This window comes from Halichoerus grypus, chromosome 6 (genome assembly GCF_964656455.1).
Source record: "Halichoerus grypus chromosome 6, mHalGry1.hap1.1, whole genome shotgun sequence".
NCBI lineage: Eukaryota > Metazoa > Chordata > Mammalia > Carnivora > Phocidae > Halichoerus > Halichoerus grypus.
This window is the reverse complement of record NC_135717.1, coordinates 87019251-87047158: the sequence shown is the minus strand read 5'-3', so window position 1 is coordinate 87047158 and position 27908 is coordinate 87019251. Positions and strand designations below refer to the sequence as shown.

Genomic DNA, 27908 nt, shown 5'->3' with positions numbered 1-27908 from the left:
TCAGGTCTTCATTTTGTTGTCACTGTTTGTGAACTTAGAAGTTAGAGGCATTTGAGAATTAGAATTGTTGTCATTCTAAGTTAATGCATGTGACTCATGCTGAATATTTAATAGAAATAAGGCCTTAATTTCTAAGTTATTCAGTTGACAAATGAATATTTTATTGCAGAAAATCTCAATGGAGGTTTTCAGAATTTTAGGGGGGATGTCTTTTTTTATAATTAAATACTTAAATATGGTTTTATATTTGGAAAAACTTTTTTTTTCAAATTTCTAATAACATTAACAAGAGTGAGATTTTTGTTTATCAGAAGTGTCATGGGGGCACCTGGTTGGCTCAGTTGGTTGAGCATCTGCCTTCAGCTCAGGTCATGATCTCAGGGTTCTGGGATCAAGCCCTGTGTCAGGCTCTCCACTCAGCAGCAAGTCTGCTTCTCCCTTTCCCTCTGTGATCTCTCTCGCTTTCGCGCTCTCTCAAATAAATAAATAAATAAAATCTTTAAAAAAAAAAAAGTGTCATGGAATTAAAAGGTTGTGCTATATGTAGGTTGTGTATTCTAGTGTAATATGACTGATGTCTGTTTTGGGACATCTGTGTAGTATAACCTATCTGCTCAGTTACAGATCGCTGCCTCCCTCAGTCTCATCAACACACACTGAAGCAGGGCTGGTGTGTTATTGAGAACACAGATAATAAATGGGTGGCTACATTAGATGCTGGTATTCTGATGACAGATGTCAAGTTGCTTACAACACAGGCTAAGTAGAAAATTCAAAGCAACTTCATTAAATCCAATTTGTAAAACAGACTTTGAAAAGTTGCCTAAGTTTGTATTTATTTAATTTATCCCAAATTTAAGGAAATTAAACATTAGTAACATTGCAAGTTACCTTTTGCAATTGACTAAGCAAATAATTTTGATTGAGTGGTTGCAATCCATGTGAACTTAAGTTTTTTTCTTCTAATGTGACAACTCTAATTTTCTGTATTTCATTAAGCTACAGTTTTTTGAGTAAAATCATCTTTTAGAAAGGTAGAATTTCTGAGTTAAAATCTTTGGAAGACTTTTTATATTTTAAGTAGAATAATGTCCAGGTCTCTGCATTCTCCTTAGCAATGTTTTTAGTTTCAATAATCAATTTTTTATATATATAAATATTTAAAGACAGTGGTTAATTTTGCATTATTAAATTGTCCTCATTTTCTTGTAATTGTGTAGGGATACAGTGAGGAATTATATTGTTAGTGGGATTAAAGTCCAAGGTAATTTTACATTTAGTTTTTCTTGGTAATTCATAAATAATTGATTTTGACTGAGCTGTCCTTTCTTCCCTTCCTCCTTCCCTCCCTTCCTTTTCTTTCTTCTTCTTTTTCTTTTTCAGGACAGCACCCTTGTGCTCAGGATAACGGTGGCTGTTCACATATTTGTCTTGTAAAAGGAGATGGTACTACAAGGTGCTCTTGCCCCATGCACTTGGTTCTGCTTCAAGATGAGCTATCATGTGGAGGTAAATATGTTATTTTCTTGTGCAGGTCCAAATGCCAATTAACATGTTCTATGACTTCCATAGCCATTTCTCTTCCAGAAGTAACCACTATTCTGATTTTTATCCCCATAATTTAGCTTTTCCTGTTCTTGAGCTTTAGGTAGGAGTCATGGCATATGTGTTCTTTTTGTGTCTGATTCTCTTGCTTAAGATTTTTGAGATTCAGCCATGTAGAGGAATGTATCAGTAGTTTGTTTCTTTTTATTGCTGAGTAGTGTTTCATTGTAAAAATATGGCACAGTTTATTCTCCTGTTGAGGGACATTTTAATTGTTTCGTTTTTTTGTTCTTAAGAATAAAACTGCAGGGGTGCCTAGGTGGCTCAGTCAGTTAAGGGTCTGCCTTTAGCTCAGGTCATGATCCCGGGGTCCTGGGATCAAGCCCCACATCAGGCTCCCTGCTCAGTGAGGAGTCTGCTTTTCCCTCCACCAGTCTCCCTAGCCTGTGCTCTCTCGCTCACTCTCAAATAAATAAATAAAATCTTAAAAAAAACTTTTTTTAAATTAAAAAAAAAGAGTAAAACTGCAGTCAGTGTTTGTGTATAAGATTTTTTTTTGTTGGGTGCCTGACTGGCTCAGTTGGTGGAGCATGTGACTCTTGATCTTGGGGTTGTGAGTTGGAGCCCCACGTTGGGTGTAGAGATTATTTAAAGGAAAATCTTTTTTAAAAAAAGATTTTTTGGGGGGGGCACCTGGGTGGCTCAGTCGGTTAAGAATCTGCCTTTGCTCAGATAGTTAAATGTCTGCCTTCAGCTCAGGTCATGATCCCCTGGGATCGAGCCCTGCATTGGGCTCCCTGCTCAGCGGGGAGCCTGCTTTTCCCTCTGCCTCTGCTGCTCCCCCTACTTGTGCTCTTTATCTCTCTCTCTCTGTCAAATAAATAAATAAAATCTTAAAAAAAAAAGATTTGGGGTGCCTAGGTGGCTCAGTCGTTAAGCGTCTGCCTTTGGCTCAGGTCATGGTCTCAGGGTCCTGGGATCAAGCCCCGCGTTGGGCTCCCTGTTCAGCCGGGAGTCTGCTTCTCCCTCTCCTACTCCCCCTGCTTGTGTTCCCTCTCTCGCTGTGTCTTTCTCTGTCAAATAAATAAAAAAATTTTTTTTGGTAATTTAACATTGATTTTACTGTGGAGGTAAATGAAATACAGAATCTTAATTCATCTGCCTGACCTTCAAGATGTGTTTTCATTTGAGCCTGCCTTACCTACTCATCTCCTTTAGTATCTCACTTTATTTTTGCTTGGCTATTTAGAGTTTGATGATTACTGTTGCATGTTCTGTTTTGTTTTGCCTCAGTGGACCTGTGGTATTTCAGAGATGTTTTTTTCTTTTTGCATGCCGTCCTAAATCTTACTTATTTTTCAAGGAGCATCTCCTCATAATCTTTAAGACTTCACTAGCTCTTATTGTTCTCCCCTTTCTCTGAATTGTAGCACTGTTACCACAGTTTGCCTGATATGCAGTTCAGAGGGATGTTTTGTGTTATATTCATGCGTCTCTGCCCATCCCCAGTCAAATTAAAAGCTCTTTAAGGACATGGACCATATATTTTACCTATTTTTATTCTCCACATGATCTGGTATAGTGCTGAATACATAATAGGCTCAAATTCCCTCTAAATAATATCTCAAATTCCCCATGTAAAATGTTCACCTGTAATTTACAGTATTCTCTATTTTAAAGATAAAAGGTTTGGGGTGCCTGGGTGCTTCATTTGTTTAAGCGTCCAACTCTTGGTTTCTGCTCAGGTCATGATCTCGTGGCCATGAGATTGAGCCCCACTTCAGACTCTGCACTCAGCGCCGAGTCTGCTTCAGATTCTCTCCTTCTCTCTCCCTCCCTCACCTGTTCACTCTCTCACAAATAAATAAAATCTTAAAAAAAAATGTTAAAAGGTTTTCTGATCCATAGTCATATTAATAAAGTTATGTTATCTAGTGAATTTACTCATAGGTTTTTAAAAGAAGTCAGCAAGCCTGTGATATAGTAGTAAAGGCAATGGGCTAAAACTAAGGAGACTGTCCTTCTGGTCCTATCTTTTATTTTTAATTATCCCTTGTTTATAGGAAGCTCTGTGACCTCGGGCAGTCACTTAGCTTCTCTGAGCCTCAGTTTCCTCATTTGCAGAAACAAAGAAATTGGGCTTGAATGGCAATTCTCAGAGTGACCTCAGCAACTTTTACATTTTTAAAAATTATTGAGGACCCCAAACAGCTTTTGTTTGCATAAGTTATGTTTATATTTCATGGTTAAAATTAAAACCAAGAACTTTAAAAAATATTTATTAAAAATAACAATAATAAACCCTTACATGTTCTCAAGTTAAACCTGTTAAGAAAGTTAACTATATTTTCTGAAGCAAAATAATTTTGGTGAGAAATGTGACATTGTTTTTACATTTTTGTAAATGTCTTCAGTGGTGGCGGGATTCTCATGTCTACTGCATTCAGTCTGTTGTCGTATATGGTTTTGGTTGAAATATGTAAGGAAATTTAGCCTCATACAGAAGTGTAGTTGGTGAGCGGAGAGCTATAGTAATAGACTTTTCAAATAATTATGCATATATACTGAATTCTATACCAGATATTGCAATGGTAGTTTTCTGTAGGTTTAGTTGCCATGTGGAATTTGAAACCATATTTTTTCATAATCTCTTATATTAAAATCCATTGATCTATTTTGTGCTCTGAATGGATATTTTACCCAGGCATGATTTTGTAACCTTACACCATGGTCATTTGGAATACTAGAATTCCAATCAGAAATTCTAGATCTTCAGATTTTAGACAATATCAAAAACACATGTTTATATCACCACCAATCTCATTAGAAAAAACTTTTAAGTAGGGGGAATCTGTCAGGCTTGCAGTGTTGGATACAGGTTTTCCAAAATTATAATTTCTGGTTGAAAGCTCCAGTGTTATAATATGCTGCAAAAGTACAGTGTTATGATTTGCCATTGTTTTCTTTGAAGTAATAGGCTCGCTAATTCATTTTTTATTTAAATTAATTAACATGTAATGTATTATTAGTTTCAGTGGTAGAGGTCAGTGATTCATCAGTCTTATATAATACCCAGTGCTTATTACATTACTTGCCCTCCTTAATGTCCATCACCCAGTTCCTCCATCCTCCCACCGCCTCCCCTCCAGCAACCCTCAGGTGGTTTCCTATGATTAGGAATCTTATGGTTTGTCTCCCTCTCTGATTTCATCTTGTTTTATTTTTCCCTCTATTCCCCTGTGGTCCTCTATTTTGTTTTTTATGTTCCACCTATGAATCATATCATATGATAATTATCTTTCTCTGATTGACTTATGTCACTTAGCACAATACCCTCTAGTTCCATCCATATCGTTGCAAATGGCAAGATTTCATTTTTTTTTAATGGCTGAGTAGTATTCCGTAGTATATATATACCACATCTTTATTCATCTGTCAGTGGACATATGGGCTCTTTCCATAATTTGGCTATTGTGGACATTGCTGCTATAAACATTGGGGTGCACGTGCCCCTTCAGATCACTACATTTGTATCTTTGGGGTAAATACCCAGTAGTGCAATTGCTGGATTGTAGGGTAGCTCTATTTTCAACTTTTTGAGGAAACTCCATACTGTTTCCTAGAGTGACTCTACGAGTTTGCATTCCCACCAACAGTGTAGGAGGGTTCCTCTTTCTCCGCATCCTCACCAACATCTGTTGTTTCCTGCCTTGTGAATTTTAGCCATTCTGACTAATGACAATTAGTCATTCTGACTAATGACTCTGACAATGAGGTGGTATCTCATTGTGGTTTTGATTTGTATTTCCCTGATGCTGAGTGATGTTGAGCACTTTTTCATGTGTCTGTTGGCCATTTGGATGTTTTTGGAGAAATGTCTGTTCATGTCTTCTGCCCATTTCTGTTGAGTTTGGTAAGTTCTTTATAGATTTTGGATACTAGCCCTTTATCTGATACGTCATTTGCAAATACCTTCTCCCATTCTGTTGATTGTCCTTTGGTTTTATCAACTGTTTCCTTTGCTGTGTAAAAGCTTTTTATCTTGATGAAGTTCCAGTAGTTCATTTCTGCCCTTGCTTCCCTTGCCTTTGGAGACGTGTCTAGCAAGAAGCTACTGCGGCAGAGGCCACAGAGGTTGCTGTCTCTCTTCTCCTCTAGGATGTTGATGGATTCCTGTCTCATATTTAAGTCTGTCCTCCATTTTGAGTCTATTTTTGTGTAAGGTGTAAGGAAATGGTCCAGTTTCACTCTTCTGCATGTGGCTGTCCAATTTTCTGAACACCATTTGTTGAAGAGACTGTCTTTTTTCCATTGGACATTCTTTCCTGCTTTGTCGAAGATTAGTTGACTATAGAGTTGAGGGTCGATTTCTGGCTTCTCTGTTCTGTTCCACTGATCTCTGTGTCTGTTTTTGTGCCAGTACCATACTGTCTTGATGATGACAGCTTTGTAATAGAGCTTGAAGTCTGGAATTGTGATGCCACCAGCTTTGCTTTTCTTTTTCAACATTCCTTTGGTTATTCGGGGTCTTTTCTGGTTCCATCCAAATTTTATTTGTTCCAGCTCTGTGAAAAAAGTTGAAGGTATTTTGATAGGGATTGCATTAAATGTGTAGATGGCTCTGGGTAGCATAGACATTTTAACAATATTTGTTCTTCAGTCCATGAGGATGGAACATTTTTCCATTTCTTTGTGTCTTCCTCAGTTTCTTTCATTTGTGTTCTATAGTTTTCTGAGTATAGATCCTTTGCCTTTTTGGTTAGATTTATTCCTAGGTATCTTATGGTTTAGGGTGCAATTGTAAATAGGATCGACTCCTTAATTTCTCTTTCTTCTGTCTCATTGTTAGTGTAGAGAAATGCAGCTGATTTCTGTGCATTGATTTTATATCCTGCCACTTTGCTGAATTCCTGTATGAGTGTTAGCAATTTTGGGGTAGAGTCTTTTGGGTTTTTCACATAGAATATCATGTAATCTGGGAAGGGTGAGAGTTTGACTTCTTTGCCAATTCGAATGCCTTTTATTTCTTTTTGTTGTCTGATTGCTGAGGCTAGGACTTCTAGTACTATGTTGAACAACAGTAGTGATAGTGGACATCCCTGGCTTGTTCCTGACCTTAGGGGGAAAGCTGTCATTGAGAATGGTATTTGCCCTGGGCTTTTTGTATAGGGCTTTTATGATATTGAGGTATGTTCCCTCTATCTCTACACTGTGAAGAGTTTTAATCAAGAAAGGATACTGTACTTTATCAAATGCTTTTTCTGCGTCTTTGAGAGTATCATATGGTTTTTGTCCTTTCTTTTATTAACGTAGTGTATCACATTGATTGATTGGTGGATGTTGAACCACCCTTGCAGCCCAGGGATAAATCCCACTTCGTCGTGGTGAATGATCCTTTTAATGTACTGTTGGATCCTTTTGCCTAGTATCTTGGTGAGAATTTTTGCATCCACGTTCATCAGGCATATTGGTCTGTAATTCTCTTTTTTGTGGGGTCTTTGTCTGGCTTTGGGATCAAGGCAATGCTGGCGTTACAGAACAAGTTTGGAAGTTTTATTTCCATTTCTATTATTTGGAATAGCTTCAGAAAAATAGGTATTAATTCTTCTATTTGGTAGAATTCCCCTGGAAAGCCATCCGGCCCTGGACTCTTGTTTTTGAGAGATTTTGATTACTGCTTCAATTTCCTTGCTGGTTATGGGTCTGTTAAGGTTTTCTATTTCTTCCTGTTTCAGTTTTGGTAGTTTATACATCTCTAGGAATGCATCCATTTCTTCCAGATTGCCAATTTGTTGGCATATAATTGCTCATGATATGTTCTTATAATTGTATTACTTCGGTGTTAGTTGTGATCTCTTCTCTTTCATTCATTATTTTCTTTATTTGGGTCCTTTTTTCTTTTTGATAAGTCTGGCCAGGGGTTTATCAATTTTATTAAGTCTTTCAAAGAACCAGCTCCTAGTTTCGTTGATCTGTTCTACCGTTCTTTTGGTTTCTATTTCATTTCTGCTCTAAGCTTTATTATTTCTCTTCTCCTACTGGGTTTAGGCTTTATTTTCTGTTCTTTCTCCAGCTCCTTCAGGTGTGAAGTTAGGTGTGTATTTGAGACCTTTCTTGAGAACGGCTTGTAGTGCTCTGTACTTCCCTCTTAACCGCCTTTGCTGCATCCCAGAGGTTTTGAACAGTTGTGTTTTCATTTTCATTTGTTTCCATGAATTTTTAATATTCTTCTTTAATCCCTGTTTGACCCATTCATTCTTTAGTAGGATGCTCTTTAGCCTCCCTGTATTTGAGTTCTTTCCAAATTTCCTCTTGTGATTGAGTTCCATTTTCAAAGCATTGTGGTCCAAAAATACGCAGAGAATGATCCCAATCTTTTGGTACTGGTTGAGACCTGATTTGTGGCCTAGTATGTGATCTATTATGGAGAATGTTCCATGTGCACTCGAGAAGAATGTGTATTCTCTTGCTTTAGGATGGAATGTTCTGAATATATGAAGTCCATCTGGTCCAGTGTGTCATTCAAAGCCCTTGTTTCCTTGTTGATCTTCTGCTTAGACAACCTGTCCATTGCAGTAAAGTGGGGTGTTAAAGTTCCCTACTACTCTTGTGTTATTATCGATGTGTTTCTTTAATTTTATTAATTGGTTTATATAATTAGCTGCTCCCATGTTAGGGGCATAAATATTTACAATTGTTAGATCTTCTTGTTGGATAGACCCTTTAATTATGATGTAGTGTCCTTCCTCATCTCTTATTACAGTCTTTGGTTTAAAATCTAATTTATCTGATATAAGGATTGCCACCCAGCTTTCTTTTGATGTCCATTAGCATGGTAAATGGTTTTCCACCCCCCGACTTTAAATCTGGAGATGTCTTTGGGCCTAAAATGAGTTTCTTGCAGACAGCATATCAGTGGTGGTGCTTTTTTTCCAGTCTGATACCCTGTGTCTTTTGATTGGGGCATTTAGCCCATTTACATTCAGAGTAGCTATTGAAAAATATGAATTTAGTGCCATTGTATTACCTGTAAAGTCACTGTTTCTATATATTATTATATATATTATAATTCTTTTATTTCTCCAGAAAGAGATTCTCTAGTGTCTTCTATGCTTTTTTCAAGTCCAACTAGCATCTTTATAATCATTATTCTGAACTCTAGTTCTGACATCTTACTTATGTCCATACTGGTTAGGTCCCTGGCAGTCAGTCCTGCCTCTTGTTTTCTTTTTTGAGGTGAGTTTTTCTGTCTTGTCATTCTGTCCAGAGAAGAATAGCTGAACAAGAGAACAAAATACTAAAATGGCAACGACAACCCTAGAGAAATACACACTAAACAAATCAGAAGAGACTGAAAACAGAAAAAAGAAAAAAATTAAATTAAAAAAAATAGAATATAATCAGACAGATGAATAGCAATACACTGGATCCTGTGTATATTTTGGTCTGTGTGTTAGAAAACTAGGTCCAAAATTGTAAGGAAAGAAAAACTTATATATGTACAAAAATAAAATTAAATACGATTAAAGGATAGAATGTAACTGTAAAAATGAAAGTTAAAAGACAAAAGAAAAAAAAAGAAAACAAGAAAGATTATAAACAGACAGGTGAACAGAACAGAGCAATACACAATACACTATATCCTGAGTGTATTTTGGTTGGTTTGTTAGAAAAAATTACATCTCAAAATTGTAAAGAAAGAAAAGCTTATATATATATACACATTATATATAGATATATATATATACACACAAAAATAAAATTAAATACATTAAAAGGATAGAATGTAATTGTAGAGATAAAAATTTTGAAAAGACTTTAACAAAAAAAAGAAAAGTTAAAAAAAAAAAGAGTATCAGACAGGTGAAGAGAACAGGTCCATACACTAGATTCTGGGTGTATTTTGGTCTGTTAGAAGAAACTGCTTCCCAAAATTAAAAAGAAAGAAAAACTTATATACAAAAATTAAATACAACAAAAAGAATGTAACTGTAAACATGAAAATTACAAAAGTTGATAAAATAAGAAATTGGTTGAAAAAGGAAAGAGACAAAAAAATTAAAATTGAAAGACTAAGGAATCATGGGGGGAAAAAACATGAATTCTATATACTGTTTTCCCGTAGCGCTGTCGTTTTACAGTTGTATATGATGATTGGTAAACTTGGTCTTAGTGGGATGTTTTTGCTGATCTTCTGGGGGAAAGGCCTATTGCGGTGATTCTCGGGTGTCTTTGTCCCAGGTGGAACTGCACCACCCTTGCCACGGGGCCAGGCTAAGTAAGCGGCTCCAGATTGCTCTATGTGGCTTTTGTTCCCTGAAGGCTTTCTGTGCTCTTTAGAGGATGACAGTGAAAATGGCAGCCTCCCAATCCCCAGCCCCGGAGCGGAGAGTGGGGGCCCCACTTCTCAGTGTGCTCTCAGGGAAAAGCAATCAATCACTTCCATCTCCCTGGTCTCCAACCGCACTCCGTGCTCACCCAACTTGTGACCAGGTATTTCTGTCTCAGGCCCACAACCCCGTTTCAAGGCTCCAAACCCTGCAGACTTGTGTGGTGTGCACTTGTGCCGCTCCTGGGGGAGAGAGTGGGGTCTTGCTGCGGTTCTGCTGCTCACTGGGCCCCTGCTCGGAGAGCAGTCACCCCACAGTGCCTGGGTTGGTGGTATATGATAACCCCAAGCTGAGAGCCCACTCCTGGCCTCGCTGATTGCAGCCAGATTCCCTGCTCCAGTGCCTGGGAACTCTGCCGCAGTCAGGCACCCCTGGTCTTCCTGTGACCCCGGAGACCCTGAAACCACACTGTCCCACCTAGGATTCCGCCCCACTTTTCCACCTGAACACCTTTCAGGCAGGGACATCCCTCACCGGAGCAGACTTCTAAAAGTTCTGATCTTGTGCTCTGCTGCTCTTATCACTCTCGGGTGCCGGCTTATGGAGGCTCCCTCCCCGCTCGGTTTATCTTCTGATATATGGCCTCAGATTCACTTCTCTGCACCTCCTACCTTGCAGAAAGTGGTCACTTTTCTATTTGTAGAGTTGCAGCTTAGATCTCTGGTTGAGTTCATAGGTGTTCAGAATGATTTGATAGCTATCTAGCTGAATTCTTGGGACTAGACGAAACTGAGGTCTCCTACTCCTCCACCATCTTGGACTATCTCCTCGCTAATTCATATTTTTTAAAACTTCTTGCCAGATACCTAAGTGTAAATAACTATAGTTTATTTGTCAGTTCTTTCCATTTTAAAATAAAAATGGTGTTCCATTTTGGGTTGAGCTTAGAACTCAAAGTGCTTTCCTGTGAGAAACCATCATACTGAGGTATACAACCTGAGCTTTATGCATACTTCCCATTTTATCAAATGCTATTGAAGAGACAGCGTGTATTCCAAGAGTTGATTTTAGTATATTTAATATTTTTACTGGTTCATCAAGTGTATGGCTGTGCGGAATGCAGTGACTACTAGTAACAGTTTGATAACCACTTGAGTTTGCTAATGTGCCAAGACTTTTACCAGCCATTCCTTTTGTTGAGTCAGGGCAAGTGTAGTAGAAAGGCAAGTGGCATCTCGGCATTATTATAAAATAGTTTTGACTTTGTAGATCCTCTTACCCAAGGGTTCCTGGGCTGCTCTTTGAGAACCTCATCACTAGAAAATTTATGAATTGTAGGCTAACTTTAAAATATTTGTAGGTGGATGATTATGGTGATTATTCCTCAGTTATGTGTGAGATTATAATGGATGGCAAATAATCCTACTTGAATTATAATATATGAGAAAACTTTTTTCTGTCTTATAGTTTTGCAAGTTAGTAAATCTAAATGTAGTAGTGTAAAAATTATATTTATTTTCTGGTTAGATGGGGTAGTTTACGGATTTTATCTATTAAAAAGTGTTTTGCATATGTTAAGTGAGCTTCACTCAAGTGTGTTTGTACATTTGTGTGACTGTTGTGTTTTTGTCACTCCTCTCCCCCTTGTTCATTTGAAGAACCCCCAACATGTTCTCCTCAGCAGTTCACTTGTTTCACGGGAGAAATTGACTGTATTCCTGTGGCTTGGCGCTGTGATGGGTTTACTGAATGTGAAGACCACAGTGACGAGCTCAATTGTCCCGTATGCTCAGAGTCCCAGTTCCAGTGTGCCAGTGGGCAGTGTATTGATGGTGCCCTCCGATGCAATGGAGATGCAAACTGCCAGGATAAATCAGATGAGAAGAACTGTGAAGGTATCTGAAATTCCTGGGGCCTGGTTGTGTAGTCTTTTTTTCCATTAATATTCAATTGTTTGAAATTCAGGGTATTGCTTTGGCTCAATAGTAGATTTGGGGTTTTTTCAAGTACATTTGACTTTATTATGTTTAAACCTAGTAGCATGTTCCATATTGTTGTTTTAATCCACTTATCATGCATAAGGTTTATACACTTTAATAAGCTTTGCAGATTGAGAGATGAGGCCCGTAAGTTAGACCTTCAGTATGTAAAAATAGTCCTTGTTTCCATTGAACTCTGATTTAGATTTATTTATTACAATGTAAAATAATTTCATATCTTCTTCTTTGCACCACTAACCTTTAACATGGTAAAAACAAATTCTCTAGAATTTTTTAGTGTCTAGAAATGCACGTAGAGGGCACCTGGGTGGCTCAGGCGGTTAAGCTCTGCCTTCAGCTCAGGTCATGATCCCAGGGTCCTGGGATTGAGCCCTGGTTCGGGCTCCCTGCTCAGTGGGGAGTCTGCTTCTCCTTCTGCACCTACCCACTGCTTGTGCACACTTTCTCCTCTCTCTCAGATAAATAAATAAATAAATAAATAAATAAATAAATAAAACAAAGAAATGCATGTAGATAGAATTCTTTAATTCTTAACAGAATTATTAGTGAAAGATGAAATTCAATGTAAAGAACAAAATAGGAAATTTCCTGCTGGATTTCTTTTTCTACTCTTTTCTCTCTACCAATGGAAATCCCCAGAGAATAATTTTTAAGTTATATTTTAAAGTCTAATTTGTTTTTCATTTACATCCAGAAAGTACTTTTTCACTCTTGCCAGAGTTTGACTTTACATGCTAGTAAAAATAAGAAAACTATTTACATTTTTTCCCCAGTGCTTTGTTTAATTGATCAGTTCCGCTGTTCCAACGGTCAATGCATTGGAAAACATAAGAAATGTGATCATAATGTGGATTGCAGTGACAAGTCAGATGAACTGGATTGTTGTAAGTAGGACTAAAACTTTATATATTACTCTTATAGGACAGTTTTTAAATTAGTTTTTCCTTTTCTTCATGGGTGAGTTTCACTTATAATTAGTATTTCTTTATTAAGAAGCAAGCATTAGGGGCGCCTGGGTGGCTCAGTCACTTAAGCATCCAACTCTTGATTTCGGCTCAGGTCATGATCCTCAGGGTCATGAGATCAAGCCTTACATCGGGCTTCCTGCTCAGCTGGGAGTCTGCTTGAGAGTCTCTCCCTCTACCCCCTACTTGCGCTCTCTCTTTCTCCCTAGAATAAATAAATAAAAATCTTTAAAAAAAAAAGAAGAAGAAAAGAAACAAGCATTAATGTTAAGCTAGTTATTTGTACCAGGATTTTTTATGTTTTGCTTTTAATAATTCCTTAAAGACAGCAGTTTTCTTTGCACAAAAATCTTCACAGAAACATTAAGGAAAGCATCAGAAAAGAATAAATATTATTTTGCCACAACTAAAGTTAGTAAAGTCTCAAACCATTTAGATATGTAGAAATCAGTCAGTGGTATAAACTTGAGATTCTGAACATTATCCCATGTTTATCATCTCTCACTTTTTTCTTGACATGTTTCCACCAGTTTCTCAGTGACTTTAAGAGCTTCCTTAAAGTGCACCTGAGGATTCTTATGCCAACATATACCCCTATGCCTAAAGACTCTAGGGTACATAACTCATAGTTTCTTCAAGGTTCATAACTATTGACAAATGCCCTGACTTAAACTATATCCCGAACTGATAAACTTAATTCTGAATGGAATTCAGAATAAGTCAGGTCTAGGGGCGCCTGGGTGGCTCAGTCGTTGAGCATCTGCCTTCGGCTCAGGTCATGATCCCAGGGTCCTGGGATTGAGCCCTGCATCGGGCTCCCTGCACCGCGGGAAGCCTGCTTCTCCCTCTCCCACTCTCCCTGCTTGTGTTCCCTCTCTCGCTGTGTCTCTCTTTCTGTCAAATAAATAAATAAAATCTTTAAAAAAAAAAAAAAGTCAGGTCTACCCTGTCAAACTGATTTAATGAAATTTAGGTAGAATTCATTTAAAAACTTTTTACACATAATGAAGACTTTAAGCTGGTATTTTTACAAAATTCAAATGGGATGCTTACTAAGACTTTTAGAACTTACTCATTTATTCAGCAGACTTTTACTGAATACCTGCCATGTGTTGAGGGTACATGGTTCCTGTACCAAGTTTCTCAAAGTCCTCTCTGGTTGAGCTAGTAGTAAGAATAAAGATTTTAAAGCCAAATAGAGATGGATTTGAATTCTAGCTCCACCTCTTACCAGCAAATTATTTGTTGTTAAACTTGAGTTGCTTTATCTTTAAAATGAAGATAATATTTAGCCTGGTGGTTGTGAGAAAATTAAACAATTCAATGTATATAAGCTCTATAGCCTGGCTCATAGTAGACACTGTTGATAAAGGAGTGTGATAAGTGGTATTAAATGTGCTATAATAGAGATCTGTACAAATAGCATCAAAAAAGAGAGTGGTCAGATCTTCAGGAGTGAACATGGGGTTCATCAAGGAAGACATCTTAGAAAAATGATACTTAAAATTGGGTCTTGATCAGTGAATAGTGTTAATTGTATAGATAAATGGAGAGATTGTATTCCAAGCAGAGAGTATGCTATTCAAAAACAGAGTGGAACAGGCACCTTTGGGAAACTACATGTAACTGGGACTGCCAGAATACAAGCTATGTCTTGAGGAGGGGTATCAGCAAGAGAACATATGTAAAGATAAGATCGGAGAAGACTTTGCTTTTCTTTGAAAGAGCCTAGACAGCATCCAGAATAATGGAGAGCCATTGAAAAGCTTAAGTAAAGGACTGGCATGACTATGTAATTGTGAAAGCTGTAAAAATAGATGGATTGGAAGTATAAGATAATAGGCAGGGAAATGTTAGATTGATCGCTTTCACACATTTTGATCACATCAAGAGGAATACAGTGATGTGGGTGTACACATAAAGAAACAAAAGTGTCATACAACAATACTACCCATATGATATAGAATGTATTCTGAAATTTTCTGTTTTAAAATGCTGATTGCAACCCACTAAATTGTTCTCACCATCTAATGACTTGCAGCCTCTAATTTAAAAATACTTAAGAGGCTATTATAGTTCAGGCAGAAGATAATTATCTAAATCAAGAGGAGCACTGGTAGTGGAAAGGAGGGGATAGATTTCAGAAATAGAGTAAAAAAGGTTTTGCAACCATTTAGATGTAGTTGATAAGTTTAGGTTGACTCACAAGTACCTCACTGAGTGACTGGAGTCATTAACTAGAATATATAGCAGAGACTGAAAACTGAAGGATCATTCCGTATCTTGGGCTCCGGATGTAATATTTGTCTGATATAGGTTTTTTATTACTTTTTTAAAATTTAATTTAAATGCCTTTGATTTGCCACAGGTGCCATCATTTATTTATGATCTGCTTTATTCCTGGGAGCCACAAAACCTGTTGGATATTGGTGAAGATGAGTGCAGGGTAGATAGGTTGCATTCAGGTTGTCAATGGGATATCCCAATGAAGCTGTTCAGGAAGTTTTTGTCGATTGTGTGGGTATTTAGCTCAAGAGAGAGATTTGGCCTCTTCAGTTTATTAAAGATAATTAAAGCTGAGGCATTGTGGATGAAGTCTCTCAGAGAGAGTTAAGTAGAGGAAAATAGTGGGACATAGAACTATGGCAAGAACTCTGCACTTAAGAGACGGAAGAGAAGGAAACAAACAAATGGAAACAGAAAAAGAATAATCAGAGCTAGTAAAACTAAGAGAGTGGTATTTTGGAAGGATATTGATTAGGCGTTTTTGAGAAGAAAACAAGAGCCATCGGTATTGAATGTTTGGAGAGGTCAGTAAGATGAAGAGTTTAGTGAATATGGCAAATAGGAGAACTTTGACCTTTGTCAGACAAGTTTTACTGTGGCCGTGAGGATACAAACCTGATTTCAGTGAGTTAAGATGTGAAGACTAAGAATTGGAGATAGTGAGTATAAACTATTCTTTCTTGAAGCTTGGCATTAGAAAGCAATGCCAAGGCACTGGAAAGGAATAAGAAAGATAGATGACTGCTCACAAGGACTAGGGAGAATCTGTACCCCAGAGTCCACAGACCACATACGTAACTGGCAGCCCCTGCATATTCTGTAACTTAGTGATAGCATTTTCTCTCATTTATTTAATCTGTTGGAGGTCAAGTTTAGCTGTGTGGGTGGGAGATTGAAGGTAAGATGAAGCAGAAGAGAGGTTTTTAAAGGATCTGTAGTTGTAAGGCCCCTGAATGGCTCAGCTGATTAAGCGTCTGACTCTTGATTTCCGCTCAGGTCATGATCTCAGGGTCATGAGATTGAGCCTGTTGTAGGGATCTGTGCTCAGTGGGGAGTCTGCTTTAGATTTTCTCCCTCTCCCTCCCTCTCTGCTCCTCTTCCCCGCTCACACTCTTGCTCTCTCTCTCAAAAAAAATTTCATACACACACACACACACACACACACACACACACACGAAAGATCTGCAGTGTGAGATATAGTCTGACTATTCAGAATGGAAGGATTTTCCTTCCAAATAGAAGAGTAATGCTCTAAACTTGACAAGCCCTTTTACTATTTACCTTTACCTGTAATATTTATGCCTCCTGCTTCTAAAGCCTCATAGCTCACAGATCTGGTAAAGGTGATTGCCATGCACAGGGTCTTCCTCTAGTGCTCTCAGGCTCTGGCCTTTGTAAGTACTCAAGTATCAGAGACCTTACGTTTCTTGCCCTCAGGCAATAGATTCACTCTGAAGGCACCAGCATATTGGGCCTGAGAGCTAATGCTCTCTTTAGCTTCTAATCTCCCTTCACCAGGCCTATATGTCACTTTTCAAACCTAAAATCAAGCTCAGAGCTGCTTTTGGCTTCTTCATTATGCCAGGTAAAACATTTGATGACTTTCCTAGGTCCATCCCTTTTGGCCCTAAAATTTTCTCTGAAATTCAAAATAACCATGTTATTTTATGATATACAAAATGAAGTAGGATAAATTTTATCTATGTATTTAGAACTTAATGATGTTTAAATCTATGATTCACTTACATCTTTGTTTTTATGAATTTATAGATACACTTTTCAATGTATTTTATTTCTGTCTTCACTTAAAGATAGTTCATTTTGATTTCTAATGATATTTACCTATATACCCAATGGGGTATGGTGTATAAGTATTCATAGAAATAAAAAAATGGTTGTGAGTTGTCTTCACTAGCTCACATTCTACTCAGAAGCCCTCTTTTTAATAACTATTTTGAGTCTACAGTTGTTTCTCCTTTATATAACTCTACTGCATTCTCATTTTAGATCCAACTGAGGAACCAGCTCCACAGGCCACCAACACGGTTGGTTCAGTTATTGGAGTAATTGTCACCATTTTTGTGTCTGGAACCATATACTTTATCTGCCAGAGAATGTTGTGTCCACGTATGAAGGGAGATGGGGAAACCATGACTAATGACTATGTAGTTCATGGACCAGCTTCTGTGCCCCTTGGTTATGTGCCACATCCGAGTTCTTTGTCAGGATCTCTTCCAGGTGAGTTAAGACTGATCCATTGAGAATCAAGTCTGGGATCCTGGCAGGATTGCCAACTTTCCATTATGGAAATAGGATATTGCCTAGAGTCTATTCCAAACTAGACTACTTTGGGTTTAAAAAATTCTAAGAACAAATGTTCTCTTTTACTTTTAGCACTGTCTCTTTCTATGAAAGGTTATAAAGTAAATACATAATACCCGTATTTATACATACCGACTGCATTTATTGCACGTACTACATGTACTGCATTTCTGGATGTACTCTCCTGAAAGTAGATAGCTAGACATTTGTTGAGGAGTCATAAACCACAGGTCCTTTAGGTGCACTACCAGGGGACCTCAGTACTATGGAGCCCAGCAATTAAAGGTGGGAAAAAAATAGATTAAGATTCCTTTTCAGCAAAGATTGGAAATAGGTGGGTGATAACAGGGAGGGATATATTATCTTAGGCTATGCCTAAACAATAACTAAGTAGCCAGAAATTCCACGTGTTTGGGTAGACCATATTGCCCTAGGGAAGTACGGCTTTCTTTTCAGTGCCTTCTGGTGCCCATAGTGAAAAGGAGCCTTTTTTTAAATGAATATGGAGAGGGAGGCAAAAGCTCTCAGAAAATAAGAACTTATCTGGGTGTAAATCTAAGAAAACAGATACGATTTTGAAACTATTAATGATAATGATTCCTTGTTGCTATACCTATTTTCAGTTAGTGGAATATGGGAAGTCACTTGGAAAATAATAGAATTTCTTCTTTCACATTGGTGGTTGTGATTCCAACAACATTTGCATCTAGAAGATGAAGAAGTAATCCGTACTTTGTATTAATGCCCTTAAAAGTGGATTTAGTTTCCCCTTGAGTAAATCTGTTCTTTAATCTTTCCTGCTTTACAACCTCCACTCCCCATAGTCCTTTTCTTCTGCAAATCCTCTAAGGTTGAAAACTTCTTATTTTGAAGAGCTCTGCTTCTGTCCTTGGAGAGAAGGGATAGGAACTATTTACCTAGCCTTGTTCTAGGCCAGCTCTCAGCAGTGTTCATGTCTAGAGAACATTCATTTCCCTTCTCCATTAAGTACTTTCGATTATTATTAGGAGAAGAGGGCATAAATTGTTTTAAAATCGAACCATTTGACTATTGTTATTTGTAATCCTAGTGTTGAATAAAAACATTTTATGCGTGGAAATAATTTTTATAGATCTTATTCATCTTCAGTATTTATCCTTCATTTTAGGAATGTCTCGAGGTAAATCAATGATCAGCTCCCTAAGTATCATGGGGGGAAGCAGTGGACCCCCTTATGACCGAGCTCATGTCACAGGAGCATCATCAAGTAGTTCTTCAAGCACCAAAGGCACTTACTTCCCTGCAGTAAGCAGTCTGTTTTCCTTTGTTTGACTTTGAATGCTAAGATAAATAGGATCCTAGATTTTTAACCTATTTAAATGGGGGTACTCAATGATGGTAATGTAAAGAATTTTTTAGTATACAATTTAGGCAAATAGGGCTCACAAGTGGGATTTACCACCACCACACAAGCACTCTTAAATCTAAATCTTTAAGTTTACTGTGTAGTAACCAGCATATTTGAAAGCACTAGGCAGTAATTTCATAGTTTGGGTAAAAGTAGAACTACTGAATAGTATCTCTTGAGAGGCTTAGGATCTACATTCTGTGACCTCCCCAAAAAAGGAAGCACACCTGGTATTTCTCCTCAGTCAGTAATGTTTCTCTAAACATTTATAATTTAAAAAAATCAGAACCCGGCTGTGCTGAACTTAAACCAGTGACGTACAGATTTCCTTCTTATCACATTGCACTGTTTAGCCATGATGAAATTGTGTTTTAGGGAATGGAGAGCCCCACTCCTAAAGTACTATTTGAGGTCAGTTCTTTGGGAAAGAAAGATTGTGCTAACCTTGTAATGGAAAGGAATACAAACAGATGAAGAAAGAGCATGTAGGAAAGTCTAATGGTCTTTGTGTGGCATAGACTATTGTTATTTTAATAATTTAATTATTTTTCCCTTTAGATTTTGAACCCTCCACCATCCCCAGCCACAGAGCGATCACATTACACTATGGAATTTGGTTATTCTTCGAATAGTCCTTCCACTCATAGGTCCTACAGGTAATACATATCTTCCTCTAGTGTAATCAAAGTATTTATTAGAAGAAAGAAGTACTCTGGTTGTGGGTGTGTTGTAGCCCTGCATAAGTAGATGATGGTCACTGAGAGAGAATAGGCATCTTGTCTTGGTAATGCTAATGTTGCCCCTACCACACATCCTTTTCTTTCGGGCATTATACGTTTTTTTTTAAAGAGAGTCACAAATGCTAGCTTTTAGAGTAATAAAGTAGAGCCGCTAATACTGTTAACAGTATTCTAAGGAAAAGTTACCCACCAAAATAACTGATCTCAAAATAGGTTACTGCTCAAGTTAGGTTTGATTGATCGTCTAATTGGCGTAAGATAGTCTATTGACGTAAGACTGTCCAATAACCCGTTCTTAGACTGTCAATCAAGCCTAACTTCAGAGAGTTGTGAGAGCTGTAAATAATAGCAGGGGGACTAAGAGCATAGAATTCGAGAGAAGTCGAGAGAAGCTGAAGTTCAGCCCTTGCTTCACACACTTTATTACAATCTGGAATGAAAAAATTCTCATAAAATTGCTTGGAATAAATCATGACTCACTAAAATAAATGAAATATATTTGTAAGACAGAAAGGGGGAAATCATGCCTTTCTGCTGATTTGTGTCTGTAGAGCATATTGAGCAGGTGAAGTACTAGTATATTATATTCTTAGTCTTTTCATCCTCTTTCAGTATATGTGCTGTCGAAGGGAGCATTCTTTTCATCTTCTTTCAAAGGCCAGCAGAAAGTCAACAGCTTGATAGTCTCTAAATGCTGAGTGTTGTGTTTATTGGCATTCCTCAAGTGCCTTCTAGTTAAGGTGTTTCCTAGACTTCTAGTCAAATTATCCTGATATAACCTTACAGATATATAAAAACCAAGTGGAAACGGTTTATAGTATCTTATTCAGAACTCACATTTCAATTTATAGATAAGACTATTTGAGATAGGCTTGATTCTGAACTGATGTTTTTATGTTTTATTGTAAATGTTGCTTTCCTTGCCACTAGTTTGATTGTTCAGTTACAGAAACCCATAAACTGAAAAAACAAAATGAAAGACTTAAAATTTTATTTTTAAAAAATCAATTTCTTTGGGGCACCTGGCTGGCTCAGTTGATAGAGCATCCAGCTCTTGATCTCAGGATCTCAAGGTTCAAGCACTGCGTTGGGCGTGGAGCCTACTTAAAAAAAAAAAATAAATGAAAAATTAATTTATTTAAATTGAATAAAACATTGATTAAAATGAACATAATTGCATCAAAAACATTTCTTATTTGACCATTTCCCAGGTCTCAAATTAAGCCCGGTTTCTTTCTTCTGAGTCACACTTATCATTTGTTGAGATTTTTGTCCAGACTAGAACATAAAAGAATTTTGTTAATTTTATTTCCTTTCTTCTTAGCTGTTTTTTTTTTTTTCTCCCATGAAAATGGAAGTGTTGGGCCTTTTAAATGTTGAGCCAAGAAATTTCACCAAGACTCAATGCCTGATTGGACAGAAAGATAAAACCTAAAAAGTACTATGACATCATGTCAGTATTGGTAGTAAAAACGCTTGAGAACCTGCTCAGCAGGTCATGTACCTTTTGTTCTTTTGGCAGCCATTTCTTTTGAGGCAAACCCTGGGTGATATCAGATGGTTTATATCTTGGGATAGTATCTTGTGGCAGTCCGTAGCACTGGGCATCTTATGGATTGTTCCTTCAGGTTTACACACGCTCCTGTCCCTCACTTGTAGTCACTTTGGTGACCAAGCATATGAAGAAACCTTGATTGGGATAAATATGAAATAAGATCAGCTCTATGATATTTGGAATATAAGTGGTATACGAGGTTACAGATAGAAGTAGAAACGATAGGAAAGCTAGCACTTTTAGCTCTTCTTTTCACTAGTGTGTTCATGTCTTCTCAGTTCCTTTTTTCTTAGTTAACCATGCTGCAAACTTGATTGTAGCTGTAGATTATTTGAAAAGGTGGAACAACAAGTATAAGAAATAAATTAGGTTTCTAAGTACATATTAGAAAATACACTGGTCCTACATGGATATTTAGAATTGATCATTTTGTTGTTAGGACAGTATGCTTGTCTGTACACAAGGGATCAGAACTCTTTCCCCCAAACCATAGCACTTTGTCTTTGCTGATAGTAACAGTAATGGGATAGATATGCCCCTTAGGCTGTCTACCAGAATTCAGCATGGCTTGCACAATATTTGTTTTAAAGAGAGAATGAAGTCTTCAGACATCATTAAATTATTCATTAGGTAAATTATAGAGCAGTTAAAGAATGTTAAAGGAATACTAACATGGTTGAGTAGGATCAAATATGTGAAGACCCATTCTTCTCACAGACTATGGAACAGCAGAAATTGGTGAGGTCCGTCCACTATATAGACTAAATGCAAAATGTGTAACAGATTTTCCAGAGATGATCATTAAGTACTACTTTGAATAGTTCTTTGTTATTCAGTGATACGGTTTAACTTGAAGAAGGTATAAGAGCACATCCAGAGGCTAGGTTGAGTTTACCTCTGCATTCCCATCCTATCCATTTTTAAATGCCTCTAGTCACATTTTATTTGCAAATATGAAATACATGCTATCTTCCTCCTTTAATTGGCCGTTGCAAATTGCCTCCTGGTCTGTACAAATTTAGATTGTAGTAGCGTATTCTACTCAAAGTGAAGTTTACATCTAATACTTCTGTATTCTGATAGGGAAAACAGCTTTTCTGTAAAACTAACTGTCTGCTTCTCTCGATTTCCCCCCTTACCAGCTACAGGCCATACAGTTACCGGCACTTTGCACCCCCTACCACGCCCTGCAGCACGGATGTTTGTGACAGTGACTATGCTCCCAGCCGGAGAATGACCTCGGTGGCAACAGCCAAGGGCTACACTAGTGACTTGAACTATGACTCAGAGCCTGTGCCCCCACCTCCCACACCCCGAAGCCAATACCTGTCAGCAGAAGAGAACTATGAAAGCTGCCCACCTTCTCCATACACAGAGAGGAGCTACTCTCATCACCTCTACCCACCGCCGCCCTCTCCCTGTACAGACTCCTCCTGAGGAGGGGCCCTCCTCCTCTGACTGCCTCCAATGCAAAAATGTAAATACAAATTTGGTTGAGATCTGGAGGGGGGGAGGGAGCTATTAGAGAAAGATGAGGCAGACCATGTACAGTTAAAAATTATAAATGGGGTAGGGAATACTGGAGATATTTGTACAGAAGAAAAGGATATTTATATATTTTCTTAAAACAGCAGATTTGCTGCTTGTGCCATAAAAATTTGTATAAAAAATAAATTTGTACTAAAAGTTTTATTTTTGCAAACTAAATACACAAAGCATGCCTTAAACCCAGTGAAGTGACTGAGTACAAAGGAAACAGGAATGATAAAGGCATCACTGACCAGGAATGTCTGGGCTTTATTGATACCAAAAAAAAAAAAAGAGAGAGAGAGAGAGAAGAAGAAGAAGAAGAAAAATTTAAGTCCATCTCAGAGTAGCAAACCATAGATACTTGGAAGTAGCCAAATAGCCTTCATGTTAACTAACATTTGAGGGCCAACAAGTTTAAGAAATCACAAAAGGAAAAAAAAAGGAATTAAAACTAACTTTGGACAAAGGGCTTTGTTTTCTCTAGGAATCCAATTATTTTAGTGAGGAAAATAGGTATTTATAAAAATCCCTTCTGGGTGTTGCTGTTGTAGGAGATCAGCTGTCCAGTAAGATGGTGTGGGGCTCTTTGTGTGTGCGAGTCTTCTGTCCCTACCTTAGAACCCACAACCTCTGTCAAAAGAATTAATTTTTTCTCTAGGTGTTTTTACCTTGCTTCCTCCCCGCCAGCAGCTTTGTAGGCCATTTTGCCAAGATATCACGACTTATTCACAGCTTTTTATCTGAGGATTGATTAAATGGAATTTTCTAAATTAAGGTTTCATTTTAATATTTCTACTAGCTCCATTCCTCTGTAGGCTTAGCTCTTGAATTTGCCTGCTGTTTTTGCATAATGATCAAAGGGTAGACATATTATTGCTCCTCTTCCAAGATTGTTTTAATGCTCATTAAAATCTCTTTTTACAACACATATAGGCAATGTTTAAGAATTAAAAATTTAACCATTATGTTTTTGTTGTAAATTAATCATATATCCTTGCAGTACTTTCAGCATATAATATCACAATATGAAATCGTTTATATATATATATTTTTTTCCTAGTAAAACATTTAAATATGTTCCGGTTAGAGACAATCTATTTAAAAAGAGAATTTTTTTGTTATCATTAGGTTTTCCCTTTATTAACTGTTTGTGACATTTTCATGTTCTTTAGGCCAATTTTTCTCAGAATGATGTCTACATACATACCTCTTTTAATGTGTGACATGAGTTTAATATCTTCCTGTTACCCAATGTGAATGTTAGATTGTTTTCAAATTATCCACAAATTATTCTTATACTCACCTCATATATTTGTGTGTGTTCTCTCTTATCCCATTACGGATTAAGATGATTAAACAAATTTACCAATATGGGTTAAATGAGAAGGCCAACTAGTCACTTCTCAGCTGTCAGAACTTGGGTGGAGGGGAATAATGGAAGGCTCTTCCATGATCTGCCTGACCTGTGTGGTCCTCGGGCTGCTGCATCCTCAGCTCTTAGGACTGACATGTGGGATGATTCTAGCACTGCTCTGCCACCTTGCCACAAGTCAGTTTCCTGCTTTTTACATGTTTCCAGCACTTCTCTGCTAAAACCGAGTGTTTTTAAACTAATGTATTTTTACTTTATTAGATGTCGGTCAGTTACTGAATGATTTTTTTTTTTTAATTCTGTCTTGCTGAGGCCTCCTCTCTGGATTTCAGGGCCCAAGAGAAAACAATGGAAGAAAAGATTCAGAATTTTGGCAGGGATGAAGTAACTTTTTAAGTAATTAAAAATACCTAAGGAAATTTTTTAAAGAGAAAAAAACGTGGTTTCAGAATAATGCTTAGATTGTTAGGGACACCTTATACGAATCAGGTGCACTTGATTTTGCATATAAATAAATGGTGATCCATCAGTGTCTTGCATTTCAGTCAAACAAGCATTAACTCTTCCTGTCGGTGGACAAAGTGCCCACAGTCTAACAGAATGGACACTGGAGTTGCATTCTGTGACACTGGGGCCTTTGATGCTTAAATGAAGATGGAAAGGTTAGCAATAACTGGGTATCAATTAGAATTTGAGAATTCTATATGTTTACATTTTTTAATGTGCATCTTTATCCGGTGGGCTTCCCATGTGGAAACTTGCACTATAACGAATTAAGAAGAATATTGCCTTGTTATATCTCAGTCCAAGTGCTTGTACTGCGATGGCAATGGCCTCTTCTTGCAAAATACTGATTTGTGTGCCAATTTGTTTGAAATTATTTGAAGGCAGATCCGCTTAATCTCAGAATCCTCTTTCTGGGGTAGTTGAAATGGATTCTTAATATTTGGGGGAGGGTACCTTTAAATGAGAGAATTATCAAAATTCAGGAAAGATTGGACCTCAGGTTACATGGACAGTTAAGCTTAAGTAAACTCTCTTGATTATTAAACACAAGAGGTTTAATTGGAGAAACTGAAGATAAAAAATAAACAGTACAAATCAGGGGAAAAAGTGGAAAAGGGTTTGGAATTTGGTGTATTGCTATATTCACTATCCATCAGGAAAAAAGGAATAAAATGTTACTAGATTCTTTAAATACTAAAGTATTTAATTTTGAACGTATGTCTTAAAGTATGCCTATTTACTGATGTGATTGAAATTATCTGAGAAATGAGCTCTAGCATAGCTATTTTTCGTGCACTATATAGTAGACTAGTCTTCATTGAGGTGGTCTTTTTAACTCTGAACTTTTATAATTTAGGACTTGTCTCCTTCAGAGCCCTGGTCTTCTGAACAGTGGCCCAAGGGATTTTACTGCTTAAGTCACAAGGAAAAAAATGGAGTTAAGGGATAGAAGGGATTCTCAGTATTAATTTTTCTTTCATGGAATTTTCTTATGCCTTTGACACTTGGCTGCTCTTCGGTAGTAGCATTCATGAGATGTCACCTGTCTGGCAGAAAATTAGAGTTCCTTTAGTTATTTTAATTTTAATATAAAATACTTTGTGATATACCATCAAGAGGTATATGGGATCCTCGAGCACAGCTACTCTAAAGGGACGATATATACTTAGAAATGAAGACTTTACAGTACATTTTCATCTAACAGGCCAATAATTTGGGGGCGGGGCTTTTGAGCAGTAAAATTTTAGCATGAATTGAGGATTATATTTGTTCATCATTTTAAAATCCTTCAAGGTCAGTAATTTGTATAAGGCCAACTCCAACTTTGATAAAATATAAAAATAGCCACCATCTCCATTAGGTAGCAGTTAGTTCTGGGGTAAAATCTTTTTGTTTTGCCATCAAGGCCTGTTAATGAAGAATACTTCAAGGTGAGTTAGTAGCTGTGGCTTCCCTAGCCTGTTAATGAATCTGTGTATGTTTATGTAACGGGACACCAGCAATCCTAATAGACTACTTCTGCTTCTCTGTGATGGTTGTGCTGGTGGCGTCCTGTGCCTAGATTCGATTCCTAGAAACGTAGTGTTTAAAATTGTTTTTTCTCCTGCAGGGGCAACTTGCCACTTCATTGATTTGCATGCCATAAGAGCTGCGTATTGGTTACCATGACACATCTAACAAAATTGAGAAACAAAAGTCTTGGGCTTTTCATACCCCCAAGCTTTTAATAAGCTTAAGTCTGTATAATGACATACATAGTATGTTTGGAGTGTGGCTACGAGTCTGTGAGTATCAGTTGGCCAACAAATGTTTGGGCATCCACAAATGAGACTATACACCAAGTGTAGACAGGGACTGAGTCAGGAGTTGATAATCAAGTGTTGTTTAAAACATGTTCTCAGAATTCTTAAACTCTAATTTTATTTGGTATTCCTTTCTTTATCCGAAGCCTAAAATGAGCCAAGAGAAATAACAGATGATTTTAGAAAGTACTGGTAGCATATGTGTGGTTTCTGACTTCTGGGATAGTATCATTTTATAATAGTCCCAAAATTTGGCTGATGAAATTTTCAGTTTTAGGGGATAACATTTTACATTTATAGTTTAAAAATTTTAAATTATGAGCGTGTGAATCCATATACTCAGGATATTTCCATTGCCTTGATTCTGCATCTCATTAAACTAAGCCTGCACCTGAGTAGAAGGGGGTAGTCAGTAAGAATCTTAGATCTAAGATTCTTACTGACTCTAAGATTCTTACTGACTACTCTCACCCTCCTTAAGTCCAGGTAAATTTTGCTCGGTTTTTCTTTTTCATAAAGCATCCTTAAGCTATTGTTAAGTTTATTGCTGGAAAAAATCCTCATGACTTTACAGATACAACTATAGACTATGTGATTTCTTGTACTCAAGAATATAGACCTAACAAAAACTAACTTGTAGATTTTCACTGCTACCTAGGGTTTACCCAAAAGTTTACACCAAAGATTTAGAGACAATGTGCTTTTGCTTATGCTTAACTGTCCATTTTTTTAAAACAAATATAAGCAGGGCAGGGATATATATGTATATATAGATCTATCTATCTATATCTATATCTGTAGATAGATAGATATACCTAAATATGAATATTAAAAGGAAAAGAAAGTGAATAAATCTAATTTTACATGAAATTAAGTATCTGGGGTTAGGAAAATTTGAAAAGAGTTAAGAGGATACCAAGAAGCTTAAGCTGGACTAGCCTTATTTGCAAGTGAAGGATCTGGTGCTGCTTTCAGATGTTTATCCTTTGTGTTTTTAAATTTTTTCTTAAGCTTTAATCTTTGTTATTGTCTTAAAGTCAGCTGGTGTTTCTTGTCCATGGACTTTGGTACGATGGTGCTTTGCAAGGATGTATTTATATTTTAATGGCCAACATTTGGTCAGCCCTTGTCCACTATTCACTTCCCCCTTTTTGTAAAATAAGTGCTTTAATTGTAAACTGTATAAAAATACCTTGTATAAATCCCCTTTTGATTATTACAATAAGCTGAGTTGTAACAAATGAAATGTTGATTTTTATAATAAAACAGTGGAAAATAAAAGCGTCATTTCTTTTTAGCAAGAAATTAAAACAGCTGATTGTGCTTTGCTGTGACTTGTGTTTCAGAGGCAACAAAACCCACCTTTATTGTTTGCATTTCAAATAAAATACAACCTTGGAAGAGAGGTTTGAGAAGGCCTGTTGCATAGTTGAGTGTTTGGCCGTACCTGTATTGGGAACAGAGAATAAGGAAGACATTTTGTGCTTCCTGCTCTGGTTTTCAGTCAACTCCTGGAAGGAGCCCTGCTGTGGACGCTGAACAGCCCCCTTCTCCAGATTAGATTTAA

General features: G+C 37.2%; 1 protein-coding gene across 2 annotated transcripts in view; it reads left to right on the top strand.

Annotated features, from left to right (window-relative positions):
- LRP6 (LDL receptor related protein 6) overlaps positions 1-27622 on the top strand; it is a 180922-nt gene extending 153300 nt beyond the window's left edge. For both annotated transcript variants that reach the window (XM_036076228.2, XM_078075619.1), the window contains 7 exons: positions 1384-1509; positions 11534-11770; positions 12649-12759; positions 17134-17364; positions 18596-18732; positions 19394-19491; positions 22273-27622. In XM_036076228.2, coding sequence (XP_035932121.1) covers positions 1384-1509; positions 11534-11770; positions 12649-12759; positions 17134-17364; positions 18596-18732; positions 19394-19491; positions 22273-22567 — 1235 coding nt within the window. In that variant the 3' untranslated portion in view covers positions 22568-27622. The remainder of the gene's footprint in view (positions 1-1383; positions 1510-11533; positions 11771-12648; positions 12760-17133; positions 17365-18595; positions 18733-19393; positions 19492-22272) is intronic.
- The last annotated feature ends 286 nt before the right edge of the window (positions 27623-27908 follow it).